This window comes from Mesitornis unicolor, unplaced genomic scaffold (genome assembly GCF_000695765.1).
Source record: "Mesitornis unicolor isolate BGI_N332 unplaced genomic scaffold, ASM69576v1 scaffold5968, whole genome shotgun sequence".
NCBI classification, from domain to species: Eukaryota; Metazoa; Chordata; class Aves; order Mesitornithiformes; family Mesitornithidae; genus Mesitornis; species Mesitornis unicolor.
In genome coordinates, this window is record NW_010203741.1 from 1,793 (window position 1) to 16,383 (window position 14,591).

General features: G+C 37.2%; 1 protein-coding gene across 1 annotated transcript in view; it reads left to right on the forward strand.

Annotated features, from left to right (window-relative positions):
• Window positions 1-5,188: 5,188 nt before the first annotated feature.
• Window positions 5,189-14,591, forward strand: part of PAPSS1 (3'-phosphoadenosine 5'-phosphosulfate synthase 1) — a 36,229-nt gene continuing 26,826 nt past the window's right edge. The window contains exons 1-4 of the mRNA XM_010190813.1: window positions 5,189-5,300; window positions 8,340-8,575; window positions 9,766-9,904; window positions 11,888-12,006. Coding sequence (XP_010189115.1) covers window positions 5,189-5,300; window positions 8,340-8,575; window positions 9,766-9,904; window positions 11,888-12,006 — 606 coding nt within the window. The remainder of the gene's footprint in view (window positions 5,301-8,339; window positions 8,576-9,765; window positions 9,905-11,887; window positions 12,007-14,591) is intronic.

The window sequence follows — 14,591 nt, forward strand, 5'->3', positions numbered from 1 at the left end:
GAACTTGCTCCAATTCTGGTTTCTGGGAGTGTTTTCAGCAGAGACATTTCTGGCTTTGGTTTTTTTCCATTCCCTCTGATGCCAGCCAATGTCTGTACTCCAGCACTGGTCAATAAACTATCTCTGCTTCTGGTCACACTGTTAACTGCAGCAGGTGGCAAGTGAAGATACACTCCTTATAGTACAGTTATCACTCAGATGCTTGTATCCGCAGTATTGTAGAAGATTCTGTCTGCTGTGATTTTTGCAACTGTCCTAGCGTTAGAACATCTGGCAAAGATGAGCTAGTCTGTGTAAGTGGCAGGAGGCCATGGGCTTGGCAGATTGTGTGGTGCTACATGCAAAGGTGTTTAGATGCCTTATTGTTTCAGTAGTACTCTAGCAAACTGTCTTCTGGAGGGCAGTTGCGAGGATGAAAAGTAAGAATTTTTGTTTTAAGTGGGAGAAAATTTAATGCTGTAGGCTATGGCAGATTGTGGATTTGTGAATTGTTGTTTTTTAAGTAACTGTAAAACATCTTATTGTATCATTTCTGGGTTTGACCTTCTTTCCTAAGAACAGTTGTCCAATCAAAGCACTAATTTTAAAATCAGCATTTGAGAAACTAGTTATCGGAAGGCATAAAAAACTGGCAGATCTAGTGAGCAGGTCTTGAAACTTCATCTAAATATGTGAACAAACTAACTCACAGGTGGAGTGTTGCTGTTCTAGCACTTGTGGTAGCAGAATTTTTATGTTAGAACTATGTCTGTTCCCCATGCTTGTGTTTGTATGTAGAGAAAGAAAATGGGCAACGTTCAGTCTGCTCGAGTTGCTGTTTGGCTGCTGAGGAGAGCAGTTTGGAGGGAAAACGAAACTTATCATTTGGTTGAGTTATCAGTGCTGAAGAATAAATGTCATTAAAATATGGTGTTATCAGGGTAGCCCTGGTTTATAAGAGTCACATGGTGAGCAAGTTAGCAAATAGCCTAGAAAATACTTGAGGTAACTGGGAGATGGAAAAGGCATTGAAGATTAGACTACATTTCAGAGGTGATGCTGGATGTGTTGCTGTTGTAGCTTATGGGATTTTGATAGCTTGGGGAATCAGTGCAGTCATCTTGGAGCAGAACAATATGGAATTAGTCACAGCTTCTTGAGTATATATGGTTTGTATAGAAACCATGCCTGTCCTTTACGCAGATCTTTCCTGATGCTTCCAACCTCAAAGCTGTCTCAAATTGGTGCTGTAGCTCGGGGAGTCTCTGCTTGCCATCGAAAGCTTTACAGTCCTACCTCCGAGGTCTTGCTTTGTGAAAAGTCAGGATTTGATGTAACATGACTGTAGAAGCACAATGCTTCATTGTTGCTCTGAAGTAATGAAGAATAAATTCAGTTTATTCTGGTGTAGTGATCAATCTGTTAACTATGAAATGATTAAGCAATAATTTTTCTTTCTGCTGCCTTTTGATCTTGGTGTTGCAACCTGGGTTTGCTGCTCTTCATCTGGATGTCTGATCTGAGTTCTTACATAAAAGGTGTTTGGCACTGATTGGTTTGTCTTTGGCAAAAAAGATTATAATTGCAACTAGGCAAAACATCAAGAATAAGATAAGAAAAAAAATATGGGTCAAGTCTATCTCAGTAAATCTCTGTGCAGAGAAATCAACAGAGCTAGCATTTCCTTTTGGTCTCCAGCTTCTTTCTTTCTTCTGTTCCTGTAGACCTTAGATGTATGTATTCATTTCCTTGGTCAATTACCTGCAAAGCTAAAGGGCCACTTTTATGCCAAAAAGAAGTAAGCTGCGGAGTCATCCTTCTTTGCTCTCTTTATCATTACAGCTCTTCAGTGCACATTTGTGAAAGGCTTGTTATTTAAATAGTCCGGGATTTTTTTTATCTTCAGGACAAAGATGTGAGCGCATTCTGGCACTTCAGATTTCCTGTGAGAAAAACTAGCATAGTGGGGGAGAAGAAAGGAAGGGTATGTCAGCCCTCTCAGCTGACATTGCTGTTAGAATGAAACACAGTGGACTGAAGCATTATTTCCCTTTAACATGGTGAGTAGGAGGGAAAATATTAAAATGCAGTGCTTGTATAAGTAATGAGGAAGCACTTAATGTGTAACACGGAGTGGAAGAATTATTTCTATGGGCAAAGTCGGAGAGGAAATTTCCAATGGTTGTAAAAAAAGCAGATAAATAGACCTTTGAGATTAATACCCTTTATTCATTAGCCCCTTTACAAAAATCCAATGTGTCCTTTCAGTAGTGACTATTACAGTGAATGTAATTATGCTAAGAATTTTAAAATAGCTTTTTTAAGGAGTACTTGCTCATCACATTGAGTTTTTCTGCTACTCATTTTCTTATGTTTCATTTTTTTTAACATTGATAATACAGATCTCCAGTGTGAATGATGCTTTGATATAGTGTAGAAGGAAATGACTGTTCTTTATTTCTGCTATCATTTTGGATGGCCATTTAATTTCCTAAATTTATACTTATCAAATTTTATGTACAGGAATTTGAAGACTGGCTAAATAATTTTAAGAGCACAACCAATATGAGCCACTGATTTCTGCTTCTCAGTATTTTTCTGTGCCATATCAGTATTTGTAGTAAGTGTATATATCAGGGACAGTCACTTAAAAATTACATGTTGAGGATCCAGTGTTCATCTTTTGTTGCTCAGTGGTGGCAGTAAATCATCTAGTAGCAAAGTGGGCATGATTAGGAAACTTTACTAGGTTTTTTTCAGCAAGAGAGAATGAATTGCTAAATTATTAACTCTTTAGAGCCCCTCTACAAAACCCTGTTTTCTATTGGAAGAGGAGAATTTTGCTACTCCTTTGCCCAGGAGCAGTACTGAACTGTCTTGTTTGTGTGCATGTGCACATAAACAAAAGGTGGGGCTGCTGGGGATGGGTGCATTCTTGAATGCATGCGGAATATTTGAGTACTTCATCATCTTGGATGCCTGCTTCTGAAGTACAGGTGGTTGTCCCACCACCAAGCTTGCTGGCTGCTGTGTTGCACTTGTGTGCCTTCTGCTCTTGCAATCTGTTGGCCTTCTCGTTGCTGTGCTTTGTCACGTCTGCTAATTTGTTACTTGATACTTTTTTCTTTTTTTTTTCTCTTTTTTTTAAGTTGTGTCTTTCATAATTTTAAGAATCCCTCTTGCCTGCTTCCTCAGGGCTTCATGTGTTTCAGAAGCCTAGTGCAATACCCTCATCAATACCCTGCTGCTTTGCTAGTTCTGGAAAATAAAGAAAACTGATATAACTTACTGAATACGGACTAGAAGAAGTCACTCTGAATGAGCCATTCGACCTCCAAAGTATTTGAGTCTGATAATAGACTCATTGCTGGGAGCATGTGTGTTTTTATGTTTTAATGTAGGAGCTGTGCTTTGAGACTGTTTTCTGTTTATCCAGTGCCTGGTGCAATACAGTACTTACTTAATGAGAGAGAATGTCACTATTAATGTATTAATTTGAATTGCTGTGTATGTTCATTATGCACACTATTTCACTCTTTTAATTGAAGTTTAAGTACTTAAATCCTTTTAGTTGTTTTTACTTCCTCACTTTGTGTATTTGCTCAATGGGATCTCCAGCTCTATGTACTGCATAATTGTTTCTACTATAAGAAGAAAGACTTTGATTTTTTTACTCTTTCTTTGGCTTCTGGTTTTAGTTAGCTGTATTGCACTGGCTTCATGTGCAAAACAAATTTATTTTAGGAGATAAATTATTTGAAGATAACATGATCAGCAAGTATAACTTCATTTTGTATGTCTATAGCCTGTTTGCAGGTGGTGGTTTCTTACGGGTTGGTATTCAGTCTTCATTTAACTTCAGAAGCTGGAGTGTCACCACTCAGTTACCGAGTTGTTGAATTTAAAAACACTTGAACATCTGTCCTACCTTGAGTTTCTGTTAGTGTTAGCTATGAGCCCAGCTGTGTATAAAAGTGGGGACATACAATCACACAAATTCATAAATTTCAGTGAAGGTATAGATAAACTTTTGAAGTGTTTTTCTACAGAAGAATGATGTAGCAGCTGTTCTTGAAGCCACAAGTAGATACCATTTTTCCTGCTCCATGGTCTCTCTACAAGTATGAACAGCTCTCTGCTAGTACTCCATAGATTAATGTCCTCCCTTCTTTCTTTTTTATTAAATGTCGTAAGTGCTTTCCTTTCCAGCTAACATTGATACAATCATGACAGAGAAGTGCAAATAGCTTGCAATGTGTTTGTAAGCAGGAGAAGTCAAAGCAGCATTACATATAGCGTTAATCCCTCCCACTCACCCTTTTTTTTTTTTAAGTCTTCTGTTTGATTGTTCATGCTCTGGTTATCTGAGGTCTTGTTCTTTTATGAAAAATGTTCATATAGCTAGATACCATTAAAGCTTAAGGGAATGCTGAGGCTGATCTTCCTGTGGGTTCCCTTGCCCTTAGATTATGAATTGTGTTTGTCAGCAGTGTCATCTTACTTAAGATATTCATACAGCAGCTTATTATGATGAATAAATAGTTTTAAGAAAGTCTATACTCAGCTCTGTTTTAATTAAGAATAGATTACAAAAATCCCATATTTTAAAGTGAGTTTTTTAGTAAGTTGCTTAGGAATAGTGCTTACTTTAAACACTCAGAGTGCATGATAGCTGTCTCAATGCTGGAGACTGAAGATATCATGGATAAAGGCAGATCTGTGTCTGCTGAACTGATAGTTGGACCAGACATGCATAGTTTGCAATGAAAAGGCGTCTTAAGAGTTACAAATGAGCCAATGTTTGTCTGTTTTATGACAGAAACCTTTAGCTCAGAGAGTGAGAGAATCCATTTGATCTTCCTAGATTTAAATGACTTGAATAGAAGTCAAGTCTAGCAGCCCTAGCAGTTCATCTCTATTTTTACAGTTGATTTTTCTTACACAAGTTGTATTTGAAAGTAGCTGTTGACTTACCTGTCAATGCCAAGTTTCACAGAAGGAGCACAAGGGATGTGGTTTGCTATGAGTGGCCTTTCTAATTTTCTTTTTGTCCTTTGATCTATGCTGCAGCTGATGTATTTGGTATTGGTTTTACTTCCATTGGTCTGTCTCCAAGCCTTTCTTTGTGCCTGTGAATAAGTTTTAATATGCCTTGCCAGCTTATCCTTTCAGAAGTTAAAGACCTAATCAACAACTCCTTTTACAGGGAATGCAGAGGGCAACCAATGTTACCTACCAAGCTCATCATGTCAGCAGAAATAAGAGAGGCCAAGTGGTAGGAACAAGAAGTGGTTTTCGTGGATGCACAGTCTGGTTAACAGGTACAATCACTGATTTCTGAGGAGCCTTTTGTTTTAGTTATTCTTCTGAAAAGCTTTTTTTTTTTCCTTCCCATTTTAACAATTCTGGCTTTTTCTTTCTTTTTTCTGTGTGTTTTACCTGTTAACAAATGAAACCTAACTCTGTTTTTGAGTCTGTATTTCTGAATCCTTTCTGTAAATGTCTGTTCTCTTTGGAATGTTCTTGACTCCTTAGGTTGAAATAACATTTCAACATAAATCTGTGCATTTGGACAGCAATTGCATGTTGAGGCAATGCATACTAGGCATTACTTTTTACATCAGCACAGTGGTTTTTTTCACTGAATTGTTTTGATTGTAAAAAGAGGGGGTAAGTAAATTCTGGAAGATAGCTTTGTTTCATAACTGTAAAAAGATTCTTTTTGTTCTGTCACTCAAAGTTCCTGGAAGCTTTCACATACTGCCTTCAGAGTTTTTTATCAGTTAAAACCGAGAGTAAAAAATAAATTTAACAAGACATGCTATTTAATTAGTTTGTTAACAATTTAGAGCACTGCTGTGTTGCAATACAAAAGATCCTCACAGAGTATTAGAGAAACTTAATACACTAAGTAAAATTTGTTTCCACTAGTGTTAATGAATGTGTGCGAAAGGCAAAGCAGTAGTTGATAACAAATGGCTGAAAGCAATTCCAAACATTTGATAGGGTAGCTTGCTGTCATGTATTTCTTTGGTAAAGGAATGGAGCCCTTTCTCCTTATTTCTGTCATGTAGCTCCAGCTTGCTCAAATGATCTGGTAGGCTGCCCTTCTGTTTCTCCTAGTAATTCATTAATATGCTTTTGAAAAAGGTCATGATAAAAATGTTTTCTCAGTTATCTGCATGGCAACACTTTCAAGTTGTCATTCTTTTAAAATAAATGTAATCTTAATGCCCAATTTCCTTTTTTTTTCAGGAGGAAGAAGGGTGGTGGTAGTAGAACACAGAAAAGTAGGAAGGCTGTAAGGTGTTAAGAAGAGCGTGTTGGGGAAGCTAGTTATTGAAGATGTTTGAGCACTAACATTAGGGAGTTAAATGGACTGTAGGTATTGAAGTAAGCAATACTACCCATTCCAGAACTGTGCAAACATGAGTCTGCAAAACTCTGCTAGGTATTAGAATAAAAGCTGAAACAGTGGTATACTCCCTTCCAGATTCTCTTGCCTCATCAGCAGTCATGTGGTGGGAGTGTACGGAAAGTTATTTCAGAGATTACTTTTCATTTTTAAGCTAAGATCTATTTGAGAGCTAATTTCTAATGGATGTCTTGTGCTGTCAAGTCAGAGGGTCCTAGTAAAAAAAACAACAGAGGGATGCACTAAAAATATGGAAAAGCATTCCTTTCACATCTCAAATAATAGGCAATTTTGAGAGTGAAAGTTATTATAAAGACTTGCTAGCTCAAAAGCTGTTTTTAAAATTCATGATTATATAACCTTAACTTTTGCTTTTCATTACACATTGGAGATCAAATGATGGATGGAAAGCTAGAGTATGAATGAATAGCAAGCTAGATGTGGGGACAAAAATTGCAAGTCAAAGACAATGAGATCAAAAAATGAGTAAAAAAAATCAATGAGAAGTAAATGATAAAGTTGCTGAAATTTTAATTTGGACTGCCATGCGTATTTTCTAGGATGGGGGTGTAACAAATTGCTGTCAAAAGATGACTGTTCTGTTTCCAGCCTTGCTTTCCTTCTCTTGCCTTGCACAAGTTGCAAGGCTTGGGTCCAGCCCAACCTTGGGCTGTTTCAGCTTGCTAAATCATCAGTGAACTTAACACAGCCTCCACATACGCAAAAAAGGGGGGGGAAAAAGAGGGAAAAAAGAAACAAAAAAGATTAGCAAACTCAGTTGGATAACAGGCATGAAAGGTGGTGGAATAATAGAGGTAGGATGGTGTGAGTGAAGAGAGGTGAGGGCAAGAGAGCAGGACCTCCCCTTTTGGAAGCTGCTTCTGGCTTAAGTGATAACATTCAGTTTCAACATGTATAGCTGTTGCTTTTTTTGGAGTAGACAGGTAAGCATTGACACAAGAAACTTGAGTTGTCCAAGGAAAAGTAGGTAATCTTTATAGATGATGTTAGGTCATTATTGTCACCCTTTGCTGTAAAGGTCTTCAAAGTAATACCAAACTGCTGTTTTGTGTGGGTGTTTTTTTTTCCTCCTTCTTTCTCTAAAAGCTAGAATAAATCTTGATGACCACTATTAAAGATTAAAACATTCTTCTTCACTCACTAGTGCTATTTTCTTATAGGCTACCATTAACTTTTTTTTTATTACTGAAAGGATTACTGTCATCTTATGAAGATTTGAGTTTGTGTCCCATTTAGGATTTAATTGCTGTGTATAAGCTGAAGCATGTTCTCCAGATAAACTAGTCTGGAAAATTATTTAAATATGTTTCCAACTTAAAGCAAACAGTGGACTTTTTAGTGCCAGCAAGACTTCTCGATCGTGTAAAGTTCTGTTGCCAAAAGATTCTGAACTGGACCAAAGTTTAATATTAAAATTGTCTTTTCTTGTGAGTCTTGAGTGAGTGAGTTTTGTTGTGCCTGTGGTGTCTAATTCAATGCTGTTATTCTGCAAGAAGTAAGAACAAACTGTGGCTTGGCCTGATCCCATTTCTTTTGTTGGCTGAAATTCATGTCAGTGTGAGACCTTCCTCTAGTGATGTAAACATAACACTTTACTCTGTGTTGGGTTTCTGAATTTAATTTGCTCAGGTAGTAACAACTGCCAGCAGCAGCAGCTCTCAAGGTCACACAGAATCACAGAACATTAGGGAACTCTTTTATCTGCTTCTAATTGCACTCTTAACTTTGTGCCTTACTCTCCCTATATCTATGGTCTGTGTACAAGGCACTTGGCTTATATTGCAGGTAAGCATCTCCAAAAGGCATTGCTGCTGATGCCTGTCACTTTGAGTTTTTCATACGAGCGGTGGTACATGTACTATAATTTGCCCTGACTTTTTTCTGTCCTTCTAATAGATATTTATATTATTATTAAATATTCTAGGTTTATCTGGTGCTGGGAAGACTACAGTGAGCATGGCACTGGAGGAGTATTTAGTATGCCATGGAATTCCATGCTACACGTTGGATGGTGACAATATTCGCCAAGGCCTTAATAAGAATCTGGGTTTTACACCAGAAGATAGAGAAGAAAACGTCCGTCGTATTGCTGAGGTTGCTAAACTGTTTGCAGATGCTGGTTTGGTGTGCATTACTAGTTTCATCTCTCCTTATACTCAGGTAAATGTGAAAAGCCTCTAGATAAAGTGCAGGGAAAATACAAAATGCAAAATGTTACTCAGAATTTTAGTTTTAGGAATCTCTCACTGAACTTTGCTAGGATCAAATTCTTGCTCTCTTTTTTAATGACATTTGTGCTTTGTAGAGATGATTAATCAAATTTCAAAAACATTTATCTTAAATATTAAAAAAAGTTTACATTAGTCCTATAATTGGAATTGTCTTTCAGTCTATTAGGCAGAATTATTAATCTAATATTAGGAACAAACCCAAATGATGCTCCAAGAATTCATTATTTCATGCTGTATATACAACATGACATTAGGTAATACTGAAAATTAAGCTAAATCTATGTTTGCATCATTTTGTGAAGATTTTTTTCATCTGCGTGTGAGAACATGGATGGGAGAGACAAAAAGGATGTCTGAACACCAAGTATGTTGAAGAATGATGCAGGGGCTGTAGCTCAGACATATCATTGCATGAAAAAGCATTTATTTCTTTGGTTATAGCAGTAGAAACAGTTCTTATGATAATTTAGGGAACTCAACATCCTGCAGTAAAACAGATGTCTTTAGATATGAGTAAAAAGAACTATATGTAGTAAGAGATGGTTTTAGTGGATTTTTTTGAAAGTTTTATGTTCTCTAAATTAAATTCACGAGTTATTTCAATGCTTGGCAAGCAATAAAAATAATATTTGAAGTATACAAGTCTTGTCAGATTAATGTATATAGAGAAATCTGATGCTCTGTGGAGAAGGGTGATCATATCAGGAGCAGCAGGTAGTACTTCCGCTGACTTTGGTGAGCTAGGCAGATGTAACTGTTGGGGATGTAACTTTGAAGATAGGGGCAGGTATAGAAAATTTTGCACTTTATGCCTGGGTATATTAGGGGTTTTTTTTTGTTTTGGGTTTTTTTTGGTTTTGTGTTTTGTTGGGTTTTTTTAAATAAATCGGGTTAATATAAAATATTTCAGGTCATCATGTTAGCTTTTTACCATGTGATGAACTGTAGCCAAACTGATGTAGTTTGCAGGGCATCAGTTGATCAAATCACGTTTCTTTGTCCAAATTTTGAATACTTGTGTACATTTTACTATCAGTAGCTTTAAAATGAACTTCAAAAGCAGAAAGACGAAACAAAAGGTGGGTGCAATCTTTTAGGGCTTTTTCTGTTTTCTTTCAGGATCGTAATAATGCCAGACGAATCCATGAAGGGGCAAGTTTGCCTTTTTTTGAAGTATTTGTGGATGCTCCATTGCATGTCTGTGAGCAGAGAGATGTTAAAGGACTCTATAAGAAAGCTAGGGCTGGAGAAATTAAAGGTGAGCCTAGATGTAGTCACATCCTTTCTACATAAGTCAAACATTGGTTTAATTTGACTCCACACAAGCGGATGTGCTCAAGTTTGAGTGTACCACCCGTAAGAGCAGCCTGGACAGGCAACAGGACCAACCAGAAAATTGAAATTGATCTAGCTCATACAACTGACTATTTAAATGCATAAGACAGTAAAAGGGCAAAACTGGCTATCTGCACATCAAAAACCTTTGAGCGGATTACATGGTTTCTATTGCAACCTCTTGTGATTGAGGATTAGTCCATCTCCTTTGTGTGCCCATTGCCTAGTTTATAAAGAGCCTGATTCTCTCTGAAGTGTATTAAGAATTGCTTTAATAAGAGATACTAACTTGTTCCAAAAAGTAAAACGTGATCACCATCTTTATCTTTCTGTGAAAACCATTAAGAACACTTCTGAAGAGACTAACTTTTATCTTTAAATTAGGGTTCTATGCTAGTGCCCATGAAAATTATTTCCTATCTCCAATCTCAGATAGATTTAAGTACAGCCTGCAATAACAACAACAAAAAAAAGCTTAAATATGTGGTCACTCATTGCAAGCATTGCTTCAAGTGCTTCTTTGCTCTCTGTTTAGTTTGCAGAGGTTTATGATAGTGCATTTTACCTGTGTTAAGAAGCAGAGTGGTTTTTAAAGTAATCACTTTCAGAGACTGAGTTTGCAGATGCTGTAATGACAAACTCACCATTAATCAAAAGTGAGATAAAATTCAAGAAATCTAAGACATTCCACATGACTGGTTGCTTGATATTTCTAGTACTACCAAATATATCGTGTGAAGACCAGGAATAAATAAAGCTGAACTCAGGTTTGCTCAGAATCAAAGAAAAACGACGTGAGATGGCACAATACAAAGATAGAGCTTTGTACAGAATCTTTATTTGTGCTGTAGAACTCCCTTAATATTTTGTTAGTTATACAAGCCCCAAAATGGAATTGTGTTACTTTAGAAGTGGTAGTGAAGTATACAGTGCCTGAGTAGGCTATGAGTGGGTCTAGCAGTGGTTGTATTATATGTCAGATAGGTCATAAGAAGCTTGAAAATTAAATGAACTTGCCTGTTCACAAGAAACTTCAGCAACTGTTATTTTTGTTTTCTTTGGTAATGGTAAGGGGACACTTTATTTGCCCCCTATTCCCATTCCTCCAGTAATCAGATATTTATAAAGTATACAGGTTTTGGAAAAGATATTGGCCTGTCTTTATCACATAGAGTACTGCAGCAGTTATTCTTTTTCTTAGATGGGGAATTAAGCTACTAATTTTGAGAGTATTTATGTCTGAAGTGAAAGACTAGAGTTTTAATGTTTGCATTTGCAATTGTAGATGATGCAGATGTTCAGTTGCTGTAGCCCAGCTGATATTTCTGCTTACTATATGATTTGTAGTGCTGTCTACATTTAGTCAGTTGTTCTGTCACCCAATGACCTCTCCCCACTCAAGGAGAGAAACTGGGGAAAAGGAAAGGAGACTTGTGGGTTGAAATAGAAACAGATTTAATAAAATAGGAATAAGAAACTAATATTAATATCAATATTAATATAAAATACACAGTTATACTCAGCTTTAACAGTGGTTGCGAGCTGTGTGCTCCCAGAAGTGAATGCTATATGGCAAACACTGAGCACCACAGCTGCAGCAAAAGCATGACAGTCACACTGAACAGGGGAGTAGGCCTTGGGAATAGAACAATGGGTGAGACCCTTCAGTGACATAGCAACCATTGAGGAAAGAGGGTAGGCCCTAGCAAACTTTCCAATTTATAGTGAGCGTGATGTTTATGGTATGGAATAATTCTGTCAGCCAGCTTGGGTCAGCTACCCTGGCTTTTGCTTCTTGTAGCTTCTGCACCTGACTTACTCACAACTGCTAAAGGCCTTGACCACTATGGCAACCTGCATACCAGTGCTGGCCATGAACTTAAGATTTTTGTCATATGTTCTGTAGGTTTTACTGGGATTGACTCTGAATATGAAAAACCAGAAGCTCCAGAGCTTGTGCTGAAAACTGATTCCTGTGATGTGAATGATTGTATACAACAAGTTGTGGAACTTCTTCAAGAGAGGGTGAGCAGAAATGCAGATATATCTTAGTAACTTTTATCAATTGTGCCTGCAATCTGAATGTATGTGCTGGGAAAAGCAGATAGTTTTTAAGAGTTAAAGCCTTATGCATCTTTAAATTCTAGCTTATAAACATTGCAACAACATTGATTTCTAAGTGAACTAAGATTTGAACAAGTGGAAAATTAATTTTTATTAATTATCATAACAGATAACTGGAAGGGAGAGAAGGCTATCTCAGTTGTTACAGAACCAATGATGAATTCCGACTTTAAAACTGGTTGTTAGCATTTGTAGGAGCCTGAAATTTGTTACTTTGTCTCTACAGCATACAAATTAATATATACTGCAAAGTGACAAGGATGCACTTACACAATACTTTTGAGCTGGCTTAAATAGGGGCTGCAGTGGCTGTGTATGGTTGCCCTTGTTTCCACTCTTTTTCTTGAGCTAGTAAAAGTGGTTCTGCAGTTGTGTAACGACACAGGAAACTGATCTTGACATGGCTGCCTTGAGTTAATGATTCATAGCCTCTGCAAAGGTAAGTTTCTTCCTTCGTTCATGCCTGCCACCTACACCATCCTTTTTGAAGCCTCTTGGTCTCCTCCTGTTGCCTGGTAAATGGACCTTAAAAAAAACCCAACCAAACAAAAAACCCCACGAAGAAACAAACAAACAAACCCGAAACCACCCACAGGAAACAAAATAGACAAAAAAACCCCCACCAAACCCCACTAAAAGTGAAGGCAGCCATGAGATGGCTTTATCCACTTGAAAACATACCTCCAGCATTTGCTAATCTTCATGTAGAAGAAATGCGTCTCCTTACATTCTTATCTATAGTCAGTGCATGGTGGGATGACATTTCAGGCAATTATTTTAATTTATATATTCTAGCAAACAATTATTCATGGTTTTTTTGTGAGCTGGATGTTATGCAAATTTAGGGTGTAGGCAATAGCTTAAGTAAAGTTCCAAGTGTTGAAGTTGGTACAAGCAGAAAGACCTTATCATGTAGCCCGCATGGAGTTAATTTTAACTCTCTGTGCCAGTACAGCTCTGTATAGATTTAGTCTCTTGTATTTAAATTTTCAATGAAACTTGGTTAATAGATCACTACTCGCACTGGTTACTCAAGAGATAAGACAAGGTAGAAAACCACAGCAGGATTCTAGATTTTTACCCTAATGCTCATCTGAATATTTTTTGGAAGAAAAAAGGAGAGCATTGTGTAGTTGTCCTACCTATAGGAGGTGGCATTTCCTGACTGTGGGAGGCCCTGCACCTCCTGCTCAGAAGAAAAATTTCGTACATTTCATAGTTGCAGAAACCAACGTCACATGTGCCAAGATAGCGATCCCCATGTTTTTGCGTTAGTACACTTGGTACACAGTGCTCAATGCTGGCTTCTCGCCCAGTCAGTTTTGCTCTGTCCTTTGCTTAAAGCACGTTTAAGCACTATTTTTCTCTTTCTTTGTAGATAACAGTATCATGAATGCCAAGGTATCTTAGTGGTTGATCAGTTTAACGAGAGACAATGAAACCAAGGCTGAACAGACACATCTTGTACTCAGGCCATATTAGTACACCGATGTCTTGAGAATGTAATTTCTGTAGGTTTTCTTTAGTTGGAACAAGCTGTGGCTGTGTTCTTTAATAACTCATTGTGATTAGTAAAGGAAAAGACCATAGACCAGCAGCATTAAAAATAATTCGGGATGTTTGTTTTGTTTCAATAGGTGTGAAAAACTTTGGGAAGAAGTCTGCTCAAAGTAGTGGTAATCCTTGAATTTCAAGGACTGTTTTTATACTAGTTCAGATAATATTGGCAGTAAAGAGAAAATGGCTGGAAATGTGTAAATGTGTGTCGAGATAGAGATGGACAGATATACACACATGTTTACTAAACAAGAATTTGAAACATTGCTCTTTTATAGGTGATAGAATTATTTGTTTCTTAATATTTTTCATAATGTTTGAAAGGAACTCTGACAGAAATTTATCAGGTCTTTTCCAAAGGCATGTTCAGTCCTCTATGGAAGAAAAATAGAGGTAACCACACAAAATTGGAGTAGTAAGCAGCTGTTGAATCTGGAAAGCTCTTCTGTGGTATAACTTGGTTTTGAGGGTCACTTGGTTTAGTTTCTTTGCACTTAAATGCAAGAGATTTTGCAAAGTTCTTAGGGACTTAGAATACAAGGTACTGATGAGTATCTCCTGAAGCTACCAAGACAAGAGTCATATAAAAAGTCCCCTTTTCCTCAACTACTTTCAATACTGTACAAATCAGTGCTTGCACAGGTGTTTGGGGGATTTTTGGTTTGTTTGTTTGTTTTTTAGTGTCAGAAAGGCTTGTGTGGCTTTTGAGCTTGATAAATTTGGTTTTTAATCTGCTGATATCTTCCAATGGAGTCAGACATGCCTAGCGCAGGCATTTGGCTGTAAAGGATTCATTGTATTAATTCTTGTTTTTCCTGTCAACAAATATTAGCTAATCTAGCCCACTGCACAAAGTTCGTATTTCTTTACTATGGAATAAGTTCAATATTTAGCCTGGAAAATATTTTCTGAAGAAGTCATAGCTCAGG